This window comes from Strix aluco, chromosome 1 (genome assembly GCF_031877795.1).
Source record: "Strix aluco isolate bStrAlu1 chromosome 1, bStrAlu1.hap1, whole genome shotgun sequence".
In the NCBI taxonomy this organism is placed as follows: Eukaryota; Metazoa; Chordata; class Aves; order Strigiformes; family Strigidae; genus Strix; species Strix aluco.
Window position 1 is genome coordinate 149,487,865 of NC_133931.1, and position 22,113 is coordinate 149,509,977.

General features: G+C 43.4%; 1 protein-coding gene across 2 annotated transcripts in view; it reads right to left on the reverse strand.

Annotated features, from left to right (window-relative positions):
• TRIM71 (tripartite motif containing 71) overlaps window positions 1–21,642 on the reverse strand; it is a 56,377-nt gene extending 34,735 nt beyond the window's left edge. Inside the window, exons 1-2 of one of the 2 annotated variants that reach the window (XM_074849623.1) lie at window positions 21,231–21,642; window positions 20,728–21,188 (exon numbers count right to left, since the gene is read on the reverse strand). In XM_074849623.1, coding sequence (XP_074705724.1) covers window positions 20,728–21,188; window positions 21,231–21,642 — 873 coding nt within the window. Of the gene's footprint in view, window positions 1–20,727 lie in introns of both variants that reach the window. The other variant, XM_074849613.1, reaches the window with a different exon arrangement.
• Between the last annotated feature and the right edge of the window lie 471 nt (window positions 21,643–22,113).

Genomic DNA, 22,113 nt, shown 5'->3' on the forward strand with positions numbered 1-22,113 from the left:
AAGCCAGATTCAAAAAACTAGTGTCAGTTAGAAGACAGGTGAAAAAGTTGCAGTGCCAGACAAGCAGCAAATCTGAAAGATAAAGGATCACAATTTAACAACTCTGAAAGTGTTAAGAGCTCCATTATAAGATATTTGCAGAAGGCTTCAGTAAACTGAGGAACAAGGGAAGAACCCACTATTACAGATTTCCGTTGTAACACTGACTTTGTGTTCAGCTCATGCAGTGGACCAATGCCTCTTCTTGATAAAGACTGCTCTTCCATTAGCAGCATAGTTTAACATGCTGAAGAAAAAAGAGCAAGCAAATTCACTGCAAGCAATACTCTGGACTTCAAGGCACATGTGGTTCAAGGTTTACTGTAAGAGATCACTGTTTAGAACTGTGGTCTCATGGTGCCAAACAGAAGCAATGCAATCCTGAGAGATTCTCAGCTTCAGGTAGTTATCCCAGTCCCACCATTTCTCCCCACCAGTTTAGTCAGCATTACAAGTCCCCAGGGCTGCACCGTGGAAGCAGTCAGGGGAAGTCAGCTCTACTTCCAAAGAGATTAAAAACTTATACAAAGCATTCATCGATTCCATGATGCAGCACACAATAAGACCTCACAGATTTGTGTTTGCAAGTACGTATGTAGCAGGGGGTTCACAACTGCCTCAAGGCTGACCCAAGAAAATCCTCCTATTAAAGGACTGCCACCCGATCAGCATCCCCCCTGTTTAGTCAACTCTCTCATGCAAGCATTAGCACCTTGTAGTGCCATCAGAAAGCTGATCTGGCTGAAGACTACCCTGAACTTGTCCATAATCTATAAAGCTGCCCAGGAGTCAGCTCAGTTCCCTAATACGGCTTGTTGTACCAATGTTGGGGAAGTGATAGGAATACTACTACAGGTGTAAAGGCCGGTGCTGACGTAAAAGCAAGTGGTGGGGACAGCCAGCGGGGGAGTAAGAGGGGCCAGCCTGCCCCTCCTCCCCGCAGCAGCATGCACTTCGCTGACTGGGGCCACTGCAGAACCACAGCCTGGAGGAGCAAAGTGGTGGGGAGGGAACGCCCTCCGGCAGCATTGCTGATTGCCTTTGTATCAGCAAACAGCCTCCATTTTGAGGAGCTGGAGGCATTCAGGGCAGCGTGGAAAGGCCAAACATCAGCTTCCAACGACTAGGAATAAAAATGGCAGATTCATTTGTATTAAGCGCTTTCCAACACGGGCTATCGTTAATGCCTGCAGCGGGTCCCCCCAGTCACAGGCTGCTTCGGTGTACAGTGAAGATTTACCCTTCAGGTCCCCCTCCCCTGTAACCTGGGCGCTGAGCCCCCCTCCCACCCCATGCCAGAGGAATAGGGCTGCACACAGAGCTATGGGCCAAGCGCAGAACTTCGGCAGCAAGACCAATCCTCACGGCACAGTAAGTGAGAAATTCAAAACCTCTCAACTTTTACTAAATTGAAAATGAAAGCAAGGGCTAATCGTTTTAATATATTAATCTGCATTCTTCTCCCCCCACCCCCCACTTTTCTGCAGGGGAAAGGCAGACTGTGAAACGGTACACAGGTTTCAAAATAGGGAAACCTTTGGCAGGTCATTTCAGCCAGGGAAATCCACACCTCTCAAAAGCAGCCTGAAAACAAAGCTACAGTTTATAAGCATGATTGGACTCAGCTCTTTTGGTTAAGACAAAATCCAGCTAGTGTACATGTAAGTTTATGCCAGCATTTAAATCCCATCAGTATAGGCACAGTAAGCAGGCACAGCCTATTCCAGTTTGTGACCTCTTTCAGGTCTGCTGACAATCAACATATGTTGGGCCACTAATTTTTATTAAATCAGTGAATGAAATTGAAATTTACCCCTTCACGTCTGGAGGAAATTGAGTCAGAGTTTTTAAATTCAGTTTTTGCAAATCCATTTCCCTATTTAATCCACATTTTCATAGGGAAAAGCATTCCTTTAGTTTTAGGCCTAAGCTACCCATTCCTTCAACATGTAATAAGAGAGACTGCCTTGAGGTATTATGACACATCCTAGACACACACTTCAGAATCTGTTCCCCAGCACAAGCTGAAGCAGTCTCAAGGCTGGGTTAGGTTGTACATCTCTCCACAGAATCACAAGCCAGTTTTCAGCAACATGTGGGTAATGAAAGCTAAAGCTCCTGCGAGCTGACCAGATTGCTTTCTGCACCTCGTGCACAAATACATAGGACAACCCTATGTGGCTGGTTCAACATGCCAAATACAAAGATGTTAAAAAGCCAAATAATTGTTATCTGAAGCTCAGCACACGTGCTGAGTTCAGTGCAAACATCCATTTTGCTCTGCCTCCCCACACAAAAGCCAGGAAAGTGGATTCCAAAGTTCAAGCACTGTTACTACAGAGGAAATGCTGAAATGAAATTCAGAGTCTCACTCTAGCAACGTTTCCACAAAATTTAAAGGACCAAGTGCCTGGACACCTCTGTCACACCAGTAACATGAGAACTAGGCTGCACCTCCTAAGCCTACATACTTATTTTGTCCTTATTCCATGACTCTAAAACCTCACAATGAGCAATAAAATACAGCTCCTACATCTACAGCCATTCACTGACATATAAGCCTATTTAAAAATGAAGTGGCTAATAAGTTTCTGAACAGGTAAAACTAGTAGTGACCATTATTAAAATAAGGGGTAACATGAATTCTTACAAGAGCCATTTCTTCTGCTGCCATTTGTTTCTCCTCTGTTCCCTGCAGTTCATTGTAATACACATTACCCAGGGTGGGGGGTGGTAAAGGGACTGACTGCTAACCAAAAGCTAGCACCTCAGAACAGCCAGACACACACAGGTTGTGATGTAAATGCATGAGAACATGCTGATGTTTTAAGACACTCTCCTCCTATTTTGTGTGTAACAAGATACCATCACAAGGGCAAATCCATTTCAACTATAGATGAATTTTATGAGCAGGATCAAGTCACATTGCTCTCCTCCCTGAAAGGTGATTAACCTTTAAAAAACAGAACCACCATCCCACAAGTTTAACACTGTTCTTGACTAGCATAGATTGCCATTGATCCACCCTTCATCCTGCACTTTATCAGAAAATTCCCCTCAAAATAGGAACTACACTGTCTTCTATCTGCCCCACATAATTAGTCTTTCCTTGACAGTCACCATCTTTTACACCACAATCCCCACAAAACATCAAGCACTGCTCAGACCCAAAATCAGTTTTTAATGTGGTCCCTTTTAATGCAAGTACAAAAGCCCAGTCTGCTGTCAGTGCAAGCATTTTTATGGAGTTGCAAACCTCCAAATTCCACCCAGAGCAACACTATCCTTTTTGAAACTTTTCCCAATGGCTGTCTCAAAGCAAGAGCCCATAAAATGAGTTTATTTCATCAAACTGGAAGTTGTACAAGGGGAAACAGTCCTGTGAACACCACCATATTTAACTCGTTAGACTTTTCAAATGTTTTGGATTTTGACCATTTCAGAGAGGGAGGAAAGAGCCTTCCTCCATTTACCAGCCCTAGCCATGATTGATTTAAAAACAGTTTAGGAAAACAGAAGCAAGTGCAGGGCTTCCTTTCAAATTTGAAAAGAAAGGTATCTTGTTGTTGGCCCTCCGGTCACATTCTGTGCTGTTTTTCCTTAGGACCATCTAAACAAGACAGATGTAGCCAGTATCCAGGCAGCAGCTGAAGCCTGAGCACTAAAAAGGCACTCTGGGGTGGGGGATGGAAGGGAAAAGAGGGACAAGAGAAGGAGGAAGCCATTTGGCTATAAAAAGGATCTTTCTTTCCTGTTGAAATGCAATGGTAAAGAGTGTCAAAATGGCTTAAGGGTGGGGAGGTCAAACATGTTTTGAGATGTTAAAAACTCTTAAGCTTTGCCAAAAAGACAGAACAAATCTAAAGGTAGGTTTTTGTTCTTCCATTCAAAATACTTAGCCATCGTAATAGCTGCAAGCAATTCCGAAGTCTCCATCATCTGTTCACTTTTATCACAAATTAGCCAGAACAATTCAGTTAGTATTTTATCCTAATGAATCTGCCACTACAAAAACACTTCTGAAGATTACCGTTTTCCAGTAATTTTCAATGCATCGTATTTGCCCATCCTTCCTCCCTCCAGCAAGCCTCCATTTTAAAAATCAGTCATTACTGCTTATGCAGTATGACTGACTCTGCAATAATAAGGATGCTGGAAAATAGACTCTAAATAGCAGTTTTATTAATGACACAGCATCAGCACAATACACCTTTAATCTGCATGCCATCAAAACTATAAACACAGAGGGGTTTTTTTCTGAACAACATTTTTTTAAAATCTCTGGGACTGTCATATTACTTGCCATTTAAATCCACAAATGAAATTTCAGAGCTCTAAACCATACAATTCAAAGCTAGACAACTAATGGTGCTTACAAAAAGTCAAGATGCAAGAAAAGGCTTTGTAAAGCTTGTCTACTATCTTTCAGCCTTTTCTATTTCCCCACTCTAAAAAGGAAGCACATAGCTTGCAGAGTAAAACCTTATTTGCTATGGCTACAGTAAGTCTTTAAGCAACTCCAGCTTATTTTCTAGTTTGTACTGCAGTAATACAAGAGTGAGTCCTCATTTTTTTTAACTCAGAATAAATAATTTAGTGATATGAAATAAGAGCCACTGGAGCACAGACTGGCACCCCAGACACACACCACACCCCCCACTACTGATGAGGAAGCCAGGCTCACCCTTGTTCTCTCTTGGGCCACTCAGGTTCTGCTCTATAAAGCTGAACAGCTCCCAGAAAGACTCCAGACCACCATCCCAGAAGTCAGACTTAGAAGCCCATTCATTTTTACACCTGCTTCGTTTTGAGAGGTGTATACAATAAGGATATAAATAACAGAGCCAAGTCACTTCTCCACCCACCATGACCTCCCACTTCCACACTTGAAGGGGCTGGTGTAAGGAGACCACCTTTGGGAAAGGGTTTAGAGCTGCAACTTCTGAACAGATGCTGGAAACCCAGATCCTCTATTCCCATCATGGAGCTTAAGTTACACATCAAGAAATTAATTCCATTTGCCAATATAGAAGTCAGGATGTTGTTACCATCCTGACAATCCTACTCAACCACTGAAGTCCTCTCATGTTCTCTAAGCACCTTGTCTCTGTCTCAAGTTTCTGCACTCCACTAAAACTTGTTGCTTGGGGTGGGGATTGCACTAACTGGTATTACAGCCCTTTGGGATAGGGGTGCTACTGACTGCACCAGAGCTGTTCTTCAGGAAAAGTCCTCCAAGAAGTGGCAAGTCAGACCTCCCTCTCACTTGGGCATGTTTTCAGCAGGAAGTCTTCCCAGCACTCCGTTGGATTGGCTTGTTAGAATAAAAGCCAGCATCAGGCGTGTTCCTCAAGGCTGGCTTCATATTTGGCAGGTTGACATGGCTGAAGAAGTCACTCTTCTCTGTGTGTTCTCAGTAATAAGGTTCACTGTGCAACCAAACACTTGGCTAGGACGACACTGGATACTTATAGGAAAAGACAAGGCTGCTTACAGCAAAAGGCATTTGGGTAGAAGCAGAACTTCCCTCTCAATTGGGAAATCTTTGGGAATTAAGGGTTAATTATTATAACCCCACACAATAGCTGCAATATTTTAAACAGCCCTTCAAGGCAGCTTCACTAAAACTATCACGAACATGGTCAGAACCCAACATGAGCCTTTCCCCAACTCTGCGAATTCAGTATTTGATCAACATTGTTTATTTCAATTTGGTCAAAACTAAGATCAGTAGGAAATATTTTGTCAATCCCTTTTTAGAGCATAAAGGTTGAATCCCCTTGTGCTGCCTAATTGTCTGGTTAGCTAACCTAACAAGGACAGAAGCTCATCTTAGCCTAGTATATTTTTAAGGGAGGTATAGAGAGAGATGGATCAGAAAGTTGAGTCACTGAACCAAGTAGTACCCCCTCTTCCTTCCGTTCCAAGGAAGAAATCAGTAAATGATTTAGACTTTCATACAAAATCTCAGGTCTACAGAGTATGCAATATTAAGACTTTCGCCACACAACCACCTGATTATTCAGAAGCACAGCATCAGAAAACATCACAAGAAGTAAGTATTTTTAAAAAGGTCAGGACAAAGACTAGCCAAGAGGTGGCAGTGTTTCTGTCTGGTAAACAAGAAAATTACTAATTGTTTATAGCATTCTAGTAGGGTAGGAAGTCCAGTGGCAAACAGTGATATACTGCAAGAGGCACAGATTTTAAACTGTTCCTCTCCCCCTTTCAGCTGCAGCCCAGTTAAACTGAATAGCCTCTTCAGGCGCTACATCCAGTTCTTGGTTAAAGCAATTGCTTTAAGTAGCAGCAGTAGTATACTGCTACAAACATCTGGATTAATAATAATTAGATGCTTCTAGACAAGAAGGTGGCAATATTTTAGTGGTTAGTAAGCATAAACAAAAGCACTATAAGAGTCTATGCAGTTTTTTTTATCTTGACAAAGAATTCTCAGCTTCAGAATAAATATTTTAGCTTTTTCAATTTGACTTAGATTTACAAAAAAGAAAGAGTAACTGTATAAATCAGTACTTAAATTTCACTTGGCATTTAAGCTAGCCTAAGGAAATCCCAAGACTGCCTCACCTCTGAATTTTTAACATGGTTATTGAACACTGGAAGATGAAGTTTCAGTTCACATGTTCAGTGCAAAGGTCACAAGCTCTGCAAGACCATGATCAGAAACATTCCAGGGCAGTGTTGCTTAATTCATGGCAACAGCTTTATTTAACAAAAGCACTCAAGGAATGGTTTCCCTCCGTAACTCCATATGGGATCAAACATGAAACAAGTCAGCTTACTCCAAGAAGTGGCTTCTTTGACCACATGAGAGCTGGGTGTTTTGAGAATTTGTTTGGCTAGTTTTGTTTCTTTTTGTTTGTTTAAACTTTGGTTTATAAAGATCTTTCATTCTGAAAGCATTTCTACCTAGTTGTAGCAGGAAAAGAGCCATGGCATACATATTCAGCAGGAATGTCTCCCCTGCTTGGAGAAAAACAGATACATGAAATGGGGAAAAACAACCCACACACCACGATATTCAGACTCTCACTGATTTAGGAGAGTATCTTTCAACAACAGCCATTTGCTCCTAGTGAACTGCTGGCAGCAGTTTGCCTGGGTCAGACAGGGGGTCTCTGAAGAGGAGTTTGCTTTCTTAGATCACAAGTGTAGTATTTTATATCTTTTCACATCATGTTGCTCGAAGACATGTGCTACTTCATTAGAATATATGCATCCAAAACAATTTACTAGGTTTACAGCTGTGGAAGTCACCTTGGATTATTTTCCCCTACTTCCCTCCTTAGGGCAAGGGACTATATATCTGTCTGTCAAAGCATCTCTGCCACAGGAGCCAAATGGAAAATTGCCAATCTGTTTCCAAAATGAGAATCTGCTAATACAGCTGGCAACAATGTCTTTACACACACCACAGGAAAAATCGTACCAGCAAGTTTTGTAGTAAAAACATAAGCCACAACATAGAATGAGATAATTGTTCTCAAAGCAAGGAATAAACTAAATGCTGTCAGTTCCTCAAGAACAGACAACTAGAATAGAATTATAATGATATTATACTCATTATAATGAGTAGTTTGTCAGATTTCCTTCCCAAGGTAAGCCATAGACAAATGCACTTGAATTCTGCAAGAAGGTAACACTGTGTTCTCATATGCTGAGGAATACCTGGAAGAGTAAACAAGATTTCCAAGACAGCGTACCAATTCAGGGAGTCTCTCACCTGCTGATAGCATATTTGGATAGCACATCATAATCTCAGCTGGGAGCTAGCACTATTCTATTTTTTTATTTTGGTGTTTGTTTTAATACACAACACTTCCTCTTTCCAATCTATCCGCTAGCTTATGAGAAGTGTTTCCTTTTGTTTCCTCCTTTGATGGCATTAAAATTAATTTAAACTTCATACAATAAAAGCATTGATGAAAATTCTGTCTTCTCCTCTAGCCAAGATGGTATTAAATTTCATGCATTATATGATATTTTCAGTTTAGACCATGTTTTTTTCTGTTGGTCCGTATTATAAAACTAAGGTTAAAGTGTGTAAGACAGGACATCTTCAAGGCTTCCTCATGATAATTTTAGATACAAATTGGAATGAAAGGACATATTGTGGACCAGTTACTCTAGAACTATACAGCTTTCCATGGTTTTTTTCCTGAAACAGCTATATTGAACATTGGTGAAAACAAAACAGCAGTTCTGACAGGATACTGGTTCAATACATTATTGCTAGATTGATTAACTGCCAAGACTTATCTTTCATTTAGGAAAAAGAATAAGTCAGTCTTACTATGCTAGCCAAACCCTCATAAATAGTATATAAAAATTATGTTTATGTAGGTATACTGACAATATACAATGAGGACAAATGAATAGCAACAGAAAAAGTATATTACTAAACAGCTGAGAAGAACGAACACATGCTCCATGTTTAGACAGAGACTTGCACTAACAGAAAAAGGAAGACTTAAATTACAAGTGAGATGTTTAGTCACAAGAATACTTTATAAAGAAAAGCAGAAATATGGCTTTAACCAAAAATTCATTCAAAGCATCCAAGTTATTTAATTCCCTTTCAAAGTTTGGGTTGTTAAGATTTAAGGCAGAGCTGGGGAAGGAGAAGAGATTAACAGGTTTGGACAAGAGAAAAGGAACTTTGGTACTTTTTTCCTCCTTCTTCCCTACAGCATCTTCAGCTGCAGGGTCTTGCTGCCTCTGTTGTCCAGCGATTTCAGCCAGCCTGGCACTGGCTTCCTTCCTCTTAGATTAGAGCCAGTTCACCCTGCTACTTGTTGCTGATCAGTGTGGAAAGGGATCAGATACAGAACACAGGCTGTCTGAAGGGGGCTGTAGCAGAAAGGAAATGCAGATTTAGATGACAAGGGATACCTGTGCCAAGGCTAGTGAGGCAACTAGCTGGGTTCTGTGTAAGCCACCTTCCTTTGCCTGGATATCAAACACTACCTCCCTCCCCCTATAATGAATGCAACTTTCTGTGCCTGGACCCTGCTTAAAGTCCACACCATTGAGGGGTTTCATCAGCTTGAGCTCCTTAGCAGCCCTGTTCTTTGCTGAATGGCATAAGCTGGCATCAAGAATAGGTTTCAGAAGTGACATCATATATGAACGAAAACGCTAACCTTAAATTGTATTTACAAGGATGTTACTGGAAAAGCATGACTCCTCTGCAAGAAACTGGTTGTCAAATAAGTCAGCTGAGTAAGTCCTCCACAAAGTTTTTGTGGCTAGATGAACAAATGGGAAACCAATTAAAATAAAGCTAGTCAGTAGTTTTAACACTCTAAATGACTTCTATGACTATAAAAATTGTGGTCCTTTCTGTAGATAAATAAAATTCAATTGCTTGCAGCATCTAAGGACTGAGAGATGAAAATGAAACTATTAAATGAAGGAACGGTTCAAGGTGATTTGTTTCATTTTGTAAAGGTAACACCTGTACTTTTAAACTAAGGTTCTCCCATTTCTACTCTCAACTTGGAAAGTTTTTGGGCATTGTTACTAAGAGACCATGATAGAGACACTAGTAACTACTGTCAGTAATCACGTACTACTTGAACTCACTTCACTGACTTGTGAGGCATAGGAAAAGTAATGAAAGAACTGACAAGGAAGTGTCCAGGTGAAAGAAGAGCTTTGGATCTACTCCAAGCCAGAGTGTACAGTATGCCACTACAAGCTTAAGCGGCCAGCCATAGAACGCAGCTACTCCAGTCTTTGCAAAGACATGCTGACTTACCTATATCCCATCAATGCAGCGGCTCATGCAAGGGGAAATGAAAGTACGCACTATGCTAGTTTACTCTGCAGTGCTTCAGAACTTCCAGAATCTCTCTAGTGGTTCTCTGGAAGGTCTATCTTCCTAGACCATAAAGAAATTTTAATTGTAACTAGCAGCATCACATACAATTAAATAGCTCCCTGAAATTATTTCAAGCATAAGCCACTCAGAATGGAAGCCCCCACCCCCTTCAGGCTCATATGAACATTGCCCTGGGGTATTTCTACTTGTCTTTGGTACAGAGACAAAGAAGTTAGGCTGGCTTGACACAGCTGCTGCTGTTTAGACAGTAACAGTTCAGATTCAGAGGTACTTTACTGAACTACTTTTTGACAAGATGCAAAGATGGGATAAACATCACCTTTGCCAGAAAGGCAGTAACATGAAGATAAAATCATGTTTATTTTGACAAGTCACAATTGTCTTAAACTTATCCCATCAAGTATATCAAATCTATATGCATTTGTGTGCAGTCTGTCATTGGGAAGAGCACCTCTCAAGAGTGGCCTGAGGTTTGGAGCAGACAGCCCTCCAGCAGCATGCCACTATGCAGAGGAAGTCAGCTCAAGACCCTCCAAAAGCTTACTTCCACTCACACCAGCCTGCCTAGACTGCACTCTAACCTCCATACTAACCATCCCACCAACCACCATTGAGGGTAACTCAAGTAAGCAAGCCATGCTTCAACAACAGCTTTCTGTATCCCTCAAAGGGTCATACATTAGTTGTCTCTGCTCTAGAAAGAGGCTCAGAGTCCTTGGAAAAAAAAATAAGTAATGCTATAAGAGAGTAAGAACTATAATGAAACAATGCTGTCAATTTAAATACATCTTGTCTAGAATTAAGAAAGCAGACAACACCTCCACTCTAAGAAAAGGGCATGCTGTTACCTTTTGGGACACTGTCAACAGCCACCATTTATAACCCTGATCTAATTCCTAGTTCTAATCTTATCGCTGCTTCCATGATGTTGGGATGGGGCAGTTATTCCACCCACCCCCTCATAATGGTATTAAGTACAACAGGGAAAGCAGCAAGAAGAGTATTACATCCTCCCCCTGTTACCATTTTATTAAGTACAAAAGCAGTGCTGGGAAGGAACACTGGGACCTCAGCGTTCCAGTAATTCATTTGTACTTCATCTGCTCCAATTCCCTGTTTCATTGTTGTTTGGTTGGTTGTTATTTCCTTCAGGGTAGAATCCACTCCAGACCACTGCCTGACATTTCCAGTTCTGGGGGTTTTTTAGGTTTTTTTATTATTATTTTTGCTTTTATTTTTTCATAAACTCTCCCTCTTCTATGTTTAAAAGCCTTTAACTGAAGTTGACACCAAATGCATCGTGTTGGGACACCACTGCAACATTACAGCTGCTTCTACTGTAACTGGAGGGGGAGAAGTTATATTTACCATTTGTTCAGTCAATTCAATATGATACAATAGATAATTTAGTTATCTGCACAATAGTTTCTATAACTTGCAAGCACTTCAGTAGGAGAATCACAATTTTCATCTTCCCCTACAAGTAGCCATTGTTCTCTGAAAGGAGATGGTTCTCACAACAACTTTAGCTGGCTTATCAGTCATCAATTAAAGAAAAACTGGTTTCCAATTTTCTCATCTAGCCGCAAAAACTGCGTTTAAGGACACACTCAGCCGGCTCATTTGGCAACCAGTTTCTTACAGAGAACTCATGCCTTTCTCAAGTAACATCCTTGTATGGATCAAGTATTCTTGAAATTTGAGTGACTTTGTCTAGCAGCCTGCAGACCCCCTTCACGCTCCAACTTCAATGTATTAAATCTCCAGTGCCTTTGGGCACACCATATATAGCAGTGGGGGCGGGGTGTGCTGCAGGGGGGTGAAATTTAACTCTTTACCAGCATTGCTTCTAAAGAAAAAAGGAGGCTCGGAGGAAGGCACGATGATTCTTTCCATTCTCTAACAAGTTTTTCCTCAAAGTAACACAGTCATTCTGCTTCACGTATACAGGCACTTACTGAAATATTTCAGAACTATATAGTTGACTTCCAAACCACAGAAAGACACAGCAACAGCAAGCCCCTAGAAGCTACCTGATCGTTATCTCTTACACCCTCAATCACCTGACATGGCATTACCCAAGGTTACAGAAGCTGAGGAATAGTAACCTTGTCAGGCAACAGGGACCAGTACCGACTAGTTCACTGGCAATTCGCAGACCACGCTACCAGCCCTCACATAAGACAGCAGCATTCTCTGGCCCCTTTTTGCAGCACTAGGTTGGATTACAAAGCTTAAGGCAGCCATAATGCAGACAAGCTTTCAAGCTTTGCTTGCACCGAAGATTTAAGGCTAGGGATTTTTATATTGTACACCTAACTGTCTGACAAGTGTGAATGGCATGAGTAATAAGAACCACCGAACTGAAGGGAAAGGGAACATGGGAGGATTTGAAGTTTGATAGCTGATGTTTTCCCCTAAATAATAGTTTGCCTTTTGTTAACCAAGAGCAGCTGAACAATAGCCTGTATAGTATTTGTCTTCTAGCATGTGCCTGCCACTCTGGACAGCAAGTACCTAAACATGCAAACAGAACCCACACAACCCAACATGGGACAAGGGGAAGATACAGCAACAAACTCTTAACATTAGCATCTGAGAATTCTGTTGAAGTTTGATTTCTGAATGTCAGGTCCCTGACAGCCTTTTAATCCAGCCAAACACAGCATTTGTTAGTTCTCTACATTTACAATACCTCAACGAGGAAAAGGAAATATTTATAGTAGATGGTAGTTTGTAACAACACTGGCTATTCACAAAATGTATGGAATGAGCATGTAATACAAGCAAGTAACTAGAAAAGATAAGGTTTAGCAAATGTGACTAATATACCTTTAAATAAAATACCTTTAAATATTTTGGTTATGCACTGAGACCAACATTAAAGGGAAAATGCTGAAACACAAGTTTAGCTATTACCTTTACCTCACTAAAGGACCCTTCTCCCCCCAAAGCACTGAGATCCAAGGGCAGGCAGTTGCTATTTTGCCAATCCTGGAAAGTACTGGTACTGAGCAGCCTTGGTGATTATTTGTGTGATCTTAGTAAAGATTATATCATAGTAACAAATAGGAGTAAAACAACTACTGAGGTAACAACAGGACAACAGCAGCCTTTGGTTGGATTAATCTGTCCATTTCAGAAGCAAGTTTAAGGTATTTCACATTTCCTTGTTCAGTAGAGACCATTTCCACTACAGCACTGAAGACATACCTCACAGTCCCTAAAATTTTAAATATTCAACTCTGAAAAGTGACTTGCACCCATTGCTAGTGAGACAAGTTTAGAGATTGCCTCAAGTTACCTACCTATGGCTGGAAGGTAAGCCATTTTCTCTTAAGTCAGCACCAGTGCAGAGGCATAATAGCACAAAGTACACAGAATCATAAAACGATAAGCTTCTTATTTAAAGTTTCCTGTTCAAGTCTTAGTCACTTCAAAAATTTTTCACCTACATATGTAGGAAAACCGCTGACCAGACATCATCCTATCCAAGCAGCTCACTATCTGAAGTTTTAGAAGTGCATGTTACACACTCAAGTGAGATAACAGGAACGGAGCTCTTATTTCTTACAGCTGAACATGTAACTATGAATTCATTCTTGTGAGGAAGATGCCAGTATTGCACACATATCCAAGAGGCAGAATAGAACATTCAGAAACCTCATCTGTGGGTACTGAGTTTTACTCCTTTTCATACTGAACAGCTAAAGCATTCAAAGCTCGTCAGCATTTTTAGTTCCTAAATAGTTGAAAATTTTGTTCTTTTGTTGAGGGTTAATGAAAAGGAAGAAAGAAGTAACTTAAGAGTCAAAAGAACTTTAGGAAAGAAGTACTACTCCTGTATTAGCCACACACAATTTCTCTTCTTTAAGATGGGAAAGGGAAGAGATAAAGTTGTCCCCAAGTGATACTGCATAGTAAAGAAGCTTTTGAACTGAAGTTAGAAAACAGCAATTAGCATTGGTCCAATTCTTTAACATGTTTTTGTTCTATTCCTGTGACTTTCAAATTGATTTGGATGCACAAGAGTCATGTGTTAGATAAGAGAACCAAACCCATCCCACCCACATAGCCCTCCAACAAGCACAGCCAGGGAAAAGTGGAAAACAACCCATAGAAGGAGCCGCAGCTGAGCTCATGATGAGAACCACCAGAACAAGGACATATGCCTAATATATTTTAGGATCAGGGACACCTATTCATTACATTAACCAATACTTGCATTGCCAAGCGGTAGTCCCATTCCCATCCAGTATTTCTACACTTTTAATTAAGACTTAGAATGATAGGGTAAAAGCATTACTAAAAATTATGTACTATATAATTACAATCCAAGATTTTATGTGTAACTGCTCTATTGAAAGTGGATTACAGCTAAAGACAATAAACCCCTCTGTGAAATCTTATCTGTAGTAACATTAGTCTTGCATTCGGTGCATTGTTCGTACAGCTTAAGATCTGTGCTCTCAACACATCATGATTCTTTGTCTGATGGAAAGACACCAACAACTTTGCAGGAAGGAAGGGAGTATGGGAGGAAAACTAGGAAGAGACAGGGTCAAGACAGTATTGAAAGAGGAATGATACCTTCTTAACTTTGAAACAGAGGAACTAGGTAGTTTTCCTCTAAGGAAGCATGGTCTAGCAAGCATATTTACATGCTCTGAAGATTTAGCTGAAAGGAGAAACTCCTACACACAATGCAAGATTTCATCACTAAATTGAAGCAAAAATTCAGTCAGACACTCTCGCCAAGTTATAAGATACACTTCAAGACATCAGCTTTAGCAAAACTGAAGTTAAAGAAAATTAAGTTCTCAGTATACAGGAGACTAGTTTCATGCCTATTTATTGTATGTACATCCCAAGTCCTATTTTCTCAAGAAAGTTATTATAACCTCAGAGGTCTATGCTGCAGCCTGCAAGTTTCTACTGTACTGATGCAGTTGGTTTTTTGAAGATGTTCTCAAAGTAAACACAGTCCTTAACAGACAACGCATTTGTTTCTTCTGATTTTTACTCACTGGAAACTATGTGAAGTCATGTTTAATTAGGCCAGTAGTGTAATGGTATCATGTTATCACCAGGAGAAAAAAAATAAAAACAAACTTTGCTGTATTTACCCTAAAATGTTCAGAGTATTTGAACATCAGTCACAGCAAAGCAGGGGAAAGGAGGGGGGGTTTTAAATTAGTACCATACTGGACACAATCAAGTCCAGCAAAGTTTTCATTCTCTTAGAAAAGAGAAGTAGTTAAATAAAATACTTTCATATACAGGGAAGAGCCAGGAGCTAAAGGTATGCTGGGGAAGGGGCAGCTAAAAGGAACATAAGGCAGAGTAATCTATGAGGTGACCTGTTTAGCACCAGATATCTGAACGTTATTTGTAAGTAAAAGTGTGAAATTAAGAGACTATTAAAACCCTTAATCATTCTGAAGATGTTAAGTCCACAATACATAGACCACATATGAACAAATTAACTCACTGCCTGCTTTCTTCACCAGGAAAAAATTAAAAAGGAAAACACAAGTGTCACTAACTGAATCTGAAGTACTGTCTTCAGATTAGGCACCTGCATTTGATATCAGAAAAGACACAGTAAGTACAATAAATGAAGGATGCATCAGTATGAAGTATATGCAGTTTCTCAGATACAGTGGAATTATAAATTTCTCTAGCTCTTGTGAACATTCGCCTCTAAAACTGAAGCTATAGCAGCCACAACAGCAACACCACAATGAAGTATTATTATATGTCACTACCAGCGCCTCCAGGATGCACTCCTAAAAGTTTTAATCATTTTTTGTTAGGAGGTAAAACACCCTAACCCTTATAAAAAGGAACAGCAAGAGCCTGCATCACATACTGCAGTTTCACATAAATAGCCCTTGAGCAAGAGACACAGAAGTGGGGGCACAGGCATATTCCCTTTGTGTTAGCCAACTGTTTCAGTGAGACATGCGGGTGGACAGCATTAAGAGCACCATGGCACAAAGCTCAGTGCTTGGCAGTTTTGGCAAGCCATTACACAAAAGGGATATCTAACCTACCCTTCCTTCCTAGCCACACAATTCCTCCTTCTCCCTCATACAAATTCAGTTTGGGCCAGATTCCTCTGCAATTCAAATAAACTTCTACCAATGCTAGAAGAAGGAAGAAGGGAAAAAGTTTTCTAACACGTGAAACGAGTTAAATTGACCTAAAAAGAAACATCTCCTGAGTGCACACAACCAAGCCTGGTGAGAACAGAGGAGTAAGCGAGATCCCGTTCTCTGAGTAGACGTGAGATGTTAAGACAGCTTGCTCCCTATTGTGAAACCAGAGATTTACCGAGCAGTAGAGCAGCTTAGATACAAATTCAATCAGCAAGTTTAGCCAAGGTACCAGCTAAGTAGCTTTCAGTTTAGCGGACAGTTATGTGTTTGAATGCCTCCCCATATACATACACAAGCCTTCAGAACTTTTGGGGTTTTTTTACAGTCTGTAAGACAGTAAGGCAAAGTGTTATTTTTTTGTAGTCTAAAAAGACAATAAATTCAGGAACATATGCAACTCCAGAATTCAATATAGCGGTCTAATTTTAGCCAGTCTTACCCACATCCACCGATACCCCCATGAGCCATTTCAACTCACTGATCTGGCAAGAAACTTCTGAGTTTTGTGAATTAATCCGATCAGTGAAGAATCTGACCAAAGCCAGAACTAACACAAGCAAAAGGAAGAAAAAGTGTGGCTAAAGGCAAGGGGAAGGAGAACTTTAAAGTCCTTTCTTGCAGTGGGAGGGGAGCTGTGGTGCTACAGGGTTTTGCCTTGTAGTCTGTGAACCACTTCTAAAATGGAATCTGTAAAGCAATATGAGACCTAGGGGGTCACAGACCATTAAGTTGACTGAATTTGGCAACTCCGCACTTTCCCTAGAAAGCGTTAGAACTCTGCTATTGAAGTGTTTTGACCATCTACCACTTATCACCAAGTGATTCTAAAGCATGTAGCATCTGAGAGTTGGCCTAAAGGAAACCCCATGCTATTTAACTTGAGACTTGTGGCTTCTTCCACTTTCTGCAACAGCAAATGTGTATAAACTACCTGGATTCAAACAAGCCAAGTATCCCACAGCTGTTTCAACATTTTCTAAGCATCTGGTTTGGTTTGCAGGCTATTATTGAGAATTCTATAAAAAGAAAAAAAGAGGTGCTCTTTCAGTCAGAGAGATGAGACAATCAAGCACACTGACATATCAGTTAGCATATTTAATTTAATTATGGATAAGACTAAAGTAAAAATCTTTTTCAAATTTAAAGTCCCATTCTAGTGGCTTCTATGACAATAACTTCTAGTTACTACTGTAATATTGGTAATTCTATCTGTACAACAAACAGAAGAAAGAAAGAAGAAAGTTTTCAGGGTTGCAACACAAATATTGCTACATTGGTAGAATGCTTTGAAACATCTGACTGAGATGAAGCTGCCCTGATAGCATTTTACCTCAGTGAGGTTCCAAGCAGTAAGCAACCAGACTGGGTTTCAACAGCACCTCTATGACAATGAAGATTGCCTTTTGCTTGGTTTTGTTTTCTTCCAGGAATAGTTTACCTTCCTTTCGCGCATTGTTGTAGCATTTGCTGGCACTAGCCACTCCGAAAGCAGAGTTCAGAGTTCCACTTTCTTTAATGCCTGCCACTACAGTAACAGTCAACATTCTCTCTTGTCAGTGACTGTATGTACTCATAGCACACAACAGGTTACTGGTGTTTTACATGAGTCAACAGCTCAGCCAACATCAGAACCAGCTCAACTAAAAAGAGGCTGCTCCAGACACACCAGTAAAGAGCTGCCATCTACATTTCTCCACACTGAAAGGATGAGCAACTGCACTGATCTTGTCTTGCCAATGCATATCTGTAGTCTTGAGACACCCAGTAAGTAACCACCCACAATGCTACTTCCCTCCTCACCTGACAGTCTCAAAATGGGGGTGAAAGGAAGGGAAATTATGGGGAATGGTCAGTGCTTCCCAGGAAGAGGAGTGGAAAGAACAAAGAGGAACAGAACCAAAGGCAACAAGTAGTGATGTTGGAAGAACAGGAGTTACCTTGTTCTAGGTGAGGAGGTAGGGAGCCAGCTGCTTTGGTCCAGAAAAGCCTCAGGGACAGGGTCAGAGTCAAACTCCTTATAACTGATCTCAAACAGGGTGTGGAGGATACATTGTGGGGAAGGAGAACTCCGCATCCAAAAGAACTACTATTCTAGTAACTTACAAATGAGATCTGCCTGTGCTTAAACTTACCTGCACAACATCAATGTCTGAGGGAATATCCTGTTCTGTCACCAGCTTTTCCCACTTACATACCGAGCAGAACTACAGTTTATGACCACTAATATTAAGGTTCCAAGCTACCATTCCTGCCTTGCATTTTAGGTTTGTTTTTACGCTATTAGACAGCCAAACAAAGTACTTAGTGCATCACTGAAGTACTCTCTTGGAAGGCTGCCTTTCTATTATCGTTCCTTTTATGAGGCTGTAAATAGCATTCTTAGAATTAAACAAGCAATAACCCTCACAGTTTTGCAGCCACCCTTTATCAAAAAAAAAAAATTGTACACCTCGCCCACATTTTTAGCGAAAGTGAGAAAGATTTACAGCATAAACTGTTCCCAAGTCAGTGTCTCTCCCAAACGTTTCCCCTTGAGCATATAATAAATACTTGCAAATACTGATCAGGCACACCCACATTAAGGAACCACACTAAACTCACTAATCAAGAACAGCAGTAGATCATTAATTTGCAGAATAAAAGCCTTTTCTCAACAGGAGCTGAAGGCTTGAAAATGCTCACTTGTTTTAAAACAATTTCTAGGTCTACAGGACACAAGGACACCCAAAACCAATCCTAAGAGACATGCACTCTTTCCAAAGCACACTGCTGAAAATGTAAGTAAAGTAAACTGACGAGCTTTTTAAGAATTTACTTCTAGAAAAGCTGTACAGTTTAACCAAAGCTAGAATATCTTTTTCCCCCTTTGCAATTTAAGCTTTTTTTAAGTCTACAAAATACCATGGAGCTCCTGTCCCAGCTACTCTTCACCAAGTGGCGAAGGACATCTGCTTTAGAAGCTGGATAGTCTCTGCTGTGGCGAACAGCCCTCCATTGTCTCATTTTACACACTTCAACAAGAAGTTCTGTCATACTGAGAACACAAGAACTAGAAGCTTTTTAGCCCATCCCACAAGTCCAAAGTTATACTCCAAAATGAATGCAGAAGCATAGCTTTTTTAGCTTATTAAGAACACCGCGCTTCATTTCATTCTGGCATTTCAGTATTACTTATGTACTTTAGGAAGCTCAGTAGCAGGAAGATACTTAGATACCACAAAAAGCTGTAAGCAGCCCAACTGCCACAAGGTTGCTGGTTTGTGTTTGGGTTTATTTGTTGGTGTTTATTTTTAAACTTCCTTGCTCCTCAAGCACAACCCACCACCTCCCCCGAATGCCATTTTAAGGTTTTTGCTTTTCCACAGAATTCATACTGTCTCCGACACTAGCAACTTTAAGAATCGAGAAAAGCTCTTCCAGAGCTTTCTAGAAAACGATTTCAGAGCTACAGCAGCATTAGAGGATAGGAAGAGCGTCCCTGCAAACTGAAGACAAAGGCATCACCACATTTCACTAGGTTAAACGCCTTCAGGTATCAGTTAAGCAAGCATCCCACAGAAAACTCTTGTACTACCCTGTCCTCAGGAAGGTTTTTTCCCCCTGAAGCGGCTTGTTGTGTTGCCCGATTTCAGACTGGGAGGAAACTACCTCCAACACTGAAGTTACTGGAAAATTCCAGCAAAATCCCCCGCGTTGACCCCCAGAGCAGAAGGGGGGGGACGGCAGACCGCCATTTTCCCATTTCAGATGAAAATCAAGTTTCAAACTCTCACAGCAAGAAGCTACGTCCCGATGAAACTTAAGACACTTTCAAGTACATTCTGAAGAAGCCGCAGCCTCTTTTAGATCTGTGCAACAATACTTAGGATCACCAGAGACAAAACTTGGGAGCAAAGTGTTTTAAATAGACCACGTAAAGCAGGTTCCCGTTTTTGTATCGGTCAAGTTCTCATTTGCACCACAGAGGCAGCTAAAATGTTGCCCAAGAGCAGGAGATGCAGCTAGCACAGGCAAGGGTGAACATCTTTGCTAACTTTTTTTTTTTAATATTGAAAATAGAAAGTCGTTTTCCTCGTTACAGTTATCTTCCTTCAATATTTATTCGTTTTGTCTTTCTTCGGTGGAGTTACCCGCCGAACACAGCACCAAGCAGATTCCACGCAGTAACTTAACTCTGGGGTACTCCCGACTTTTCTCGCTTCCATCGCCACGGTCTCGCCACCCCTCGGTACGCGCCCACAAGCTCCCTCAGCGTCCGCTGCCCCCCGCCGCCTCAGCGGCTTCCCGAGGCTCCGACCGCCACCTCCCGGGACAGCGGCTCCCGCACCTCGCAATACCCCCCCGAGCCCGGCTCACCTCCTCCTCCTCCTCCTCCTCCCGGGCGGCGGCGCCCGGGGATGCCGCACGCCTCCCCCCCGCCCCCGCGTCAGCGGCTGCCGCCCCCCGCCCCGGCCTCCGGCAGGGCACCCCCCAACCCAACCCCAGCGGCAAGCCCCGAGCGCCTCCGCGGGGGAGGAAGCGCCGCGGCCGCCGGTCCCCACCGCCCGCCCCTCCGGGTGCGAGGCGCGGAGCGGGGTGAGGTCCCCTCTGGCGCCGGCGAGGGGCGGGAGCGCGGCCGCCCCCCCCCCCCCCCCCCGCCCCAATTCCGCGCCCTCTACTCACCTCGTCGTCGTGGTGCTGGCAGTAGCTGGCCCGGTCGGGGAAGACGGAGAGGATGTTGTAGGGCGAGGCGGGGTAGGGCGGGCTGAGGGCGAGCGGCGCGGCGGGGCCGGCGGCGGCGGGGCCGGCGGCGAAGCGCTCGATGAAGTGGTCCTTGGTGAGCCGGACGCGCTGGTGCGCCCGCACGCAGTTGTCGCACAGGTGCTCCTGGCAGTCGAGGCAGCGGGAGCTGGCGGCGTTGCCCTCGTCGCAAGAGCTGCAGCGGGGCTCGCCCTGCCGGCTGTGGGGCCGCCGCAGCAGGAGCGCGGCCGAGCCGCCGCCGCCCGAGGAGGAGGAGGAGGACGACGTCGAGGAGGGCGCGGCCGAGGCGGCGGCAGCGGCGGCGGGCGAGGAGCCGGCGGCTCGGTGCGGCGGCGGCGGCGGGCGGCCGTGGTGGCGGTTGTTACCGCCGCCGCCGCCCCCCCCTCCCCCTCCTCCTCCTCCCGCGCCGGAACCGGCGGCGGGACCGGCCCCGGCGGCGCGGCCGTTCTTCTGCTCGTCGGCGGCGGCGGCCACGACGACGACGTCCAGCAGGTTGCTGAGGAGGAAGTTGGAGGAGGGCAGCGCGTCCATGCCCGAGGGCTCCGAGATCACCACCTTCTGGTCGCAGATGGGGCAGCGCAGCTTGAGCGCGTCCCCCGCGCCGGGGTGCCGCTGCGCCTCCAGGCACTGGCGGCAGAAGGCGTGCAGGCAGGGCAGGACGTGGAGCCGCCGCGGCGGGCCCCCGCAGGAGGAGCCGCCGCCGCCGCCCCCGGAGGAGCTGGAGGTCTGCGAGGAGGACGAGGAGGTGGAGGAGTTGGAGGAGAGGGGAGCCGGCGAGCCGCACATCTCCTTGCACAGCGGGCAGATCTGGAAGTCGGACTCGGGAAACGAAGCCATTTGCGATGGGCCCCGAACTCCCCGAGGAGGGGCGGGGGGTAGAGGGAAAAAAAAAAAAAGTATCTCCTCTCCCTCACAAAAAAGAAAGTGGGGGCGGGGGGGAACCCACAGGAGGCGGGGGGCGCTTCGGGCGGCGTGGGGAGAAGGTAGTTCTGCAAGCGGCTTACGAGCAAGCTGGCATCGATCAGTCGTTTTGCCAAGTGGGATCGATTGGCCGGTTTTGCAAATACGGTGTCATCGATCCGGCGGTCCGCAGGGAGCTGGATCCTCGCCTCGTACCTCGCGGCTGCCGCTGCCGGGCTTGCTGCTGCGGGGGGGTATTTTTGGTATCAAGGTGTAGCTGTCCCGTTCTCTCGGCAAATGGATCCTCTCTTCCCTCACATGTACTTAACCCCCGATCCCCCGTTGCATTAGACAAGTTGTATCGATTCCCGGAGCGGTCAATACCTCACACAGTCTTCTCATTTCCCC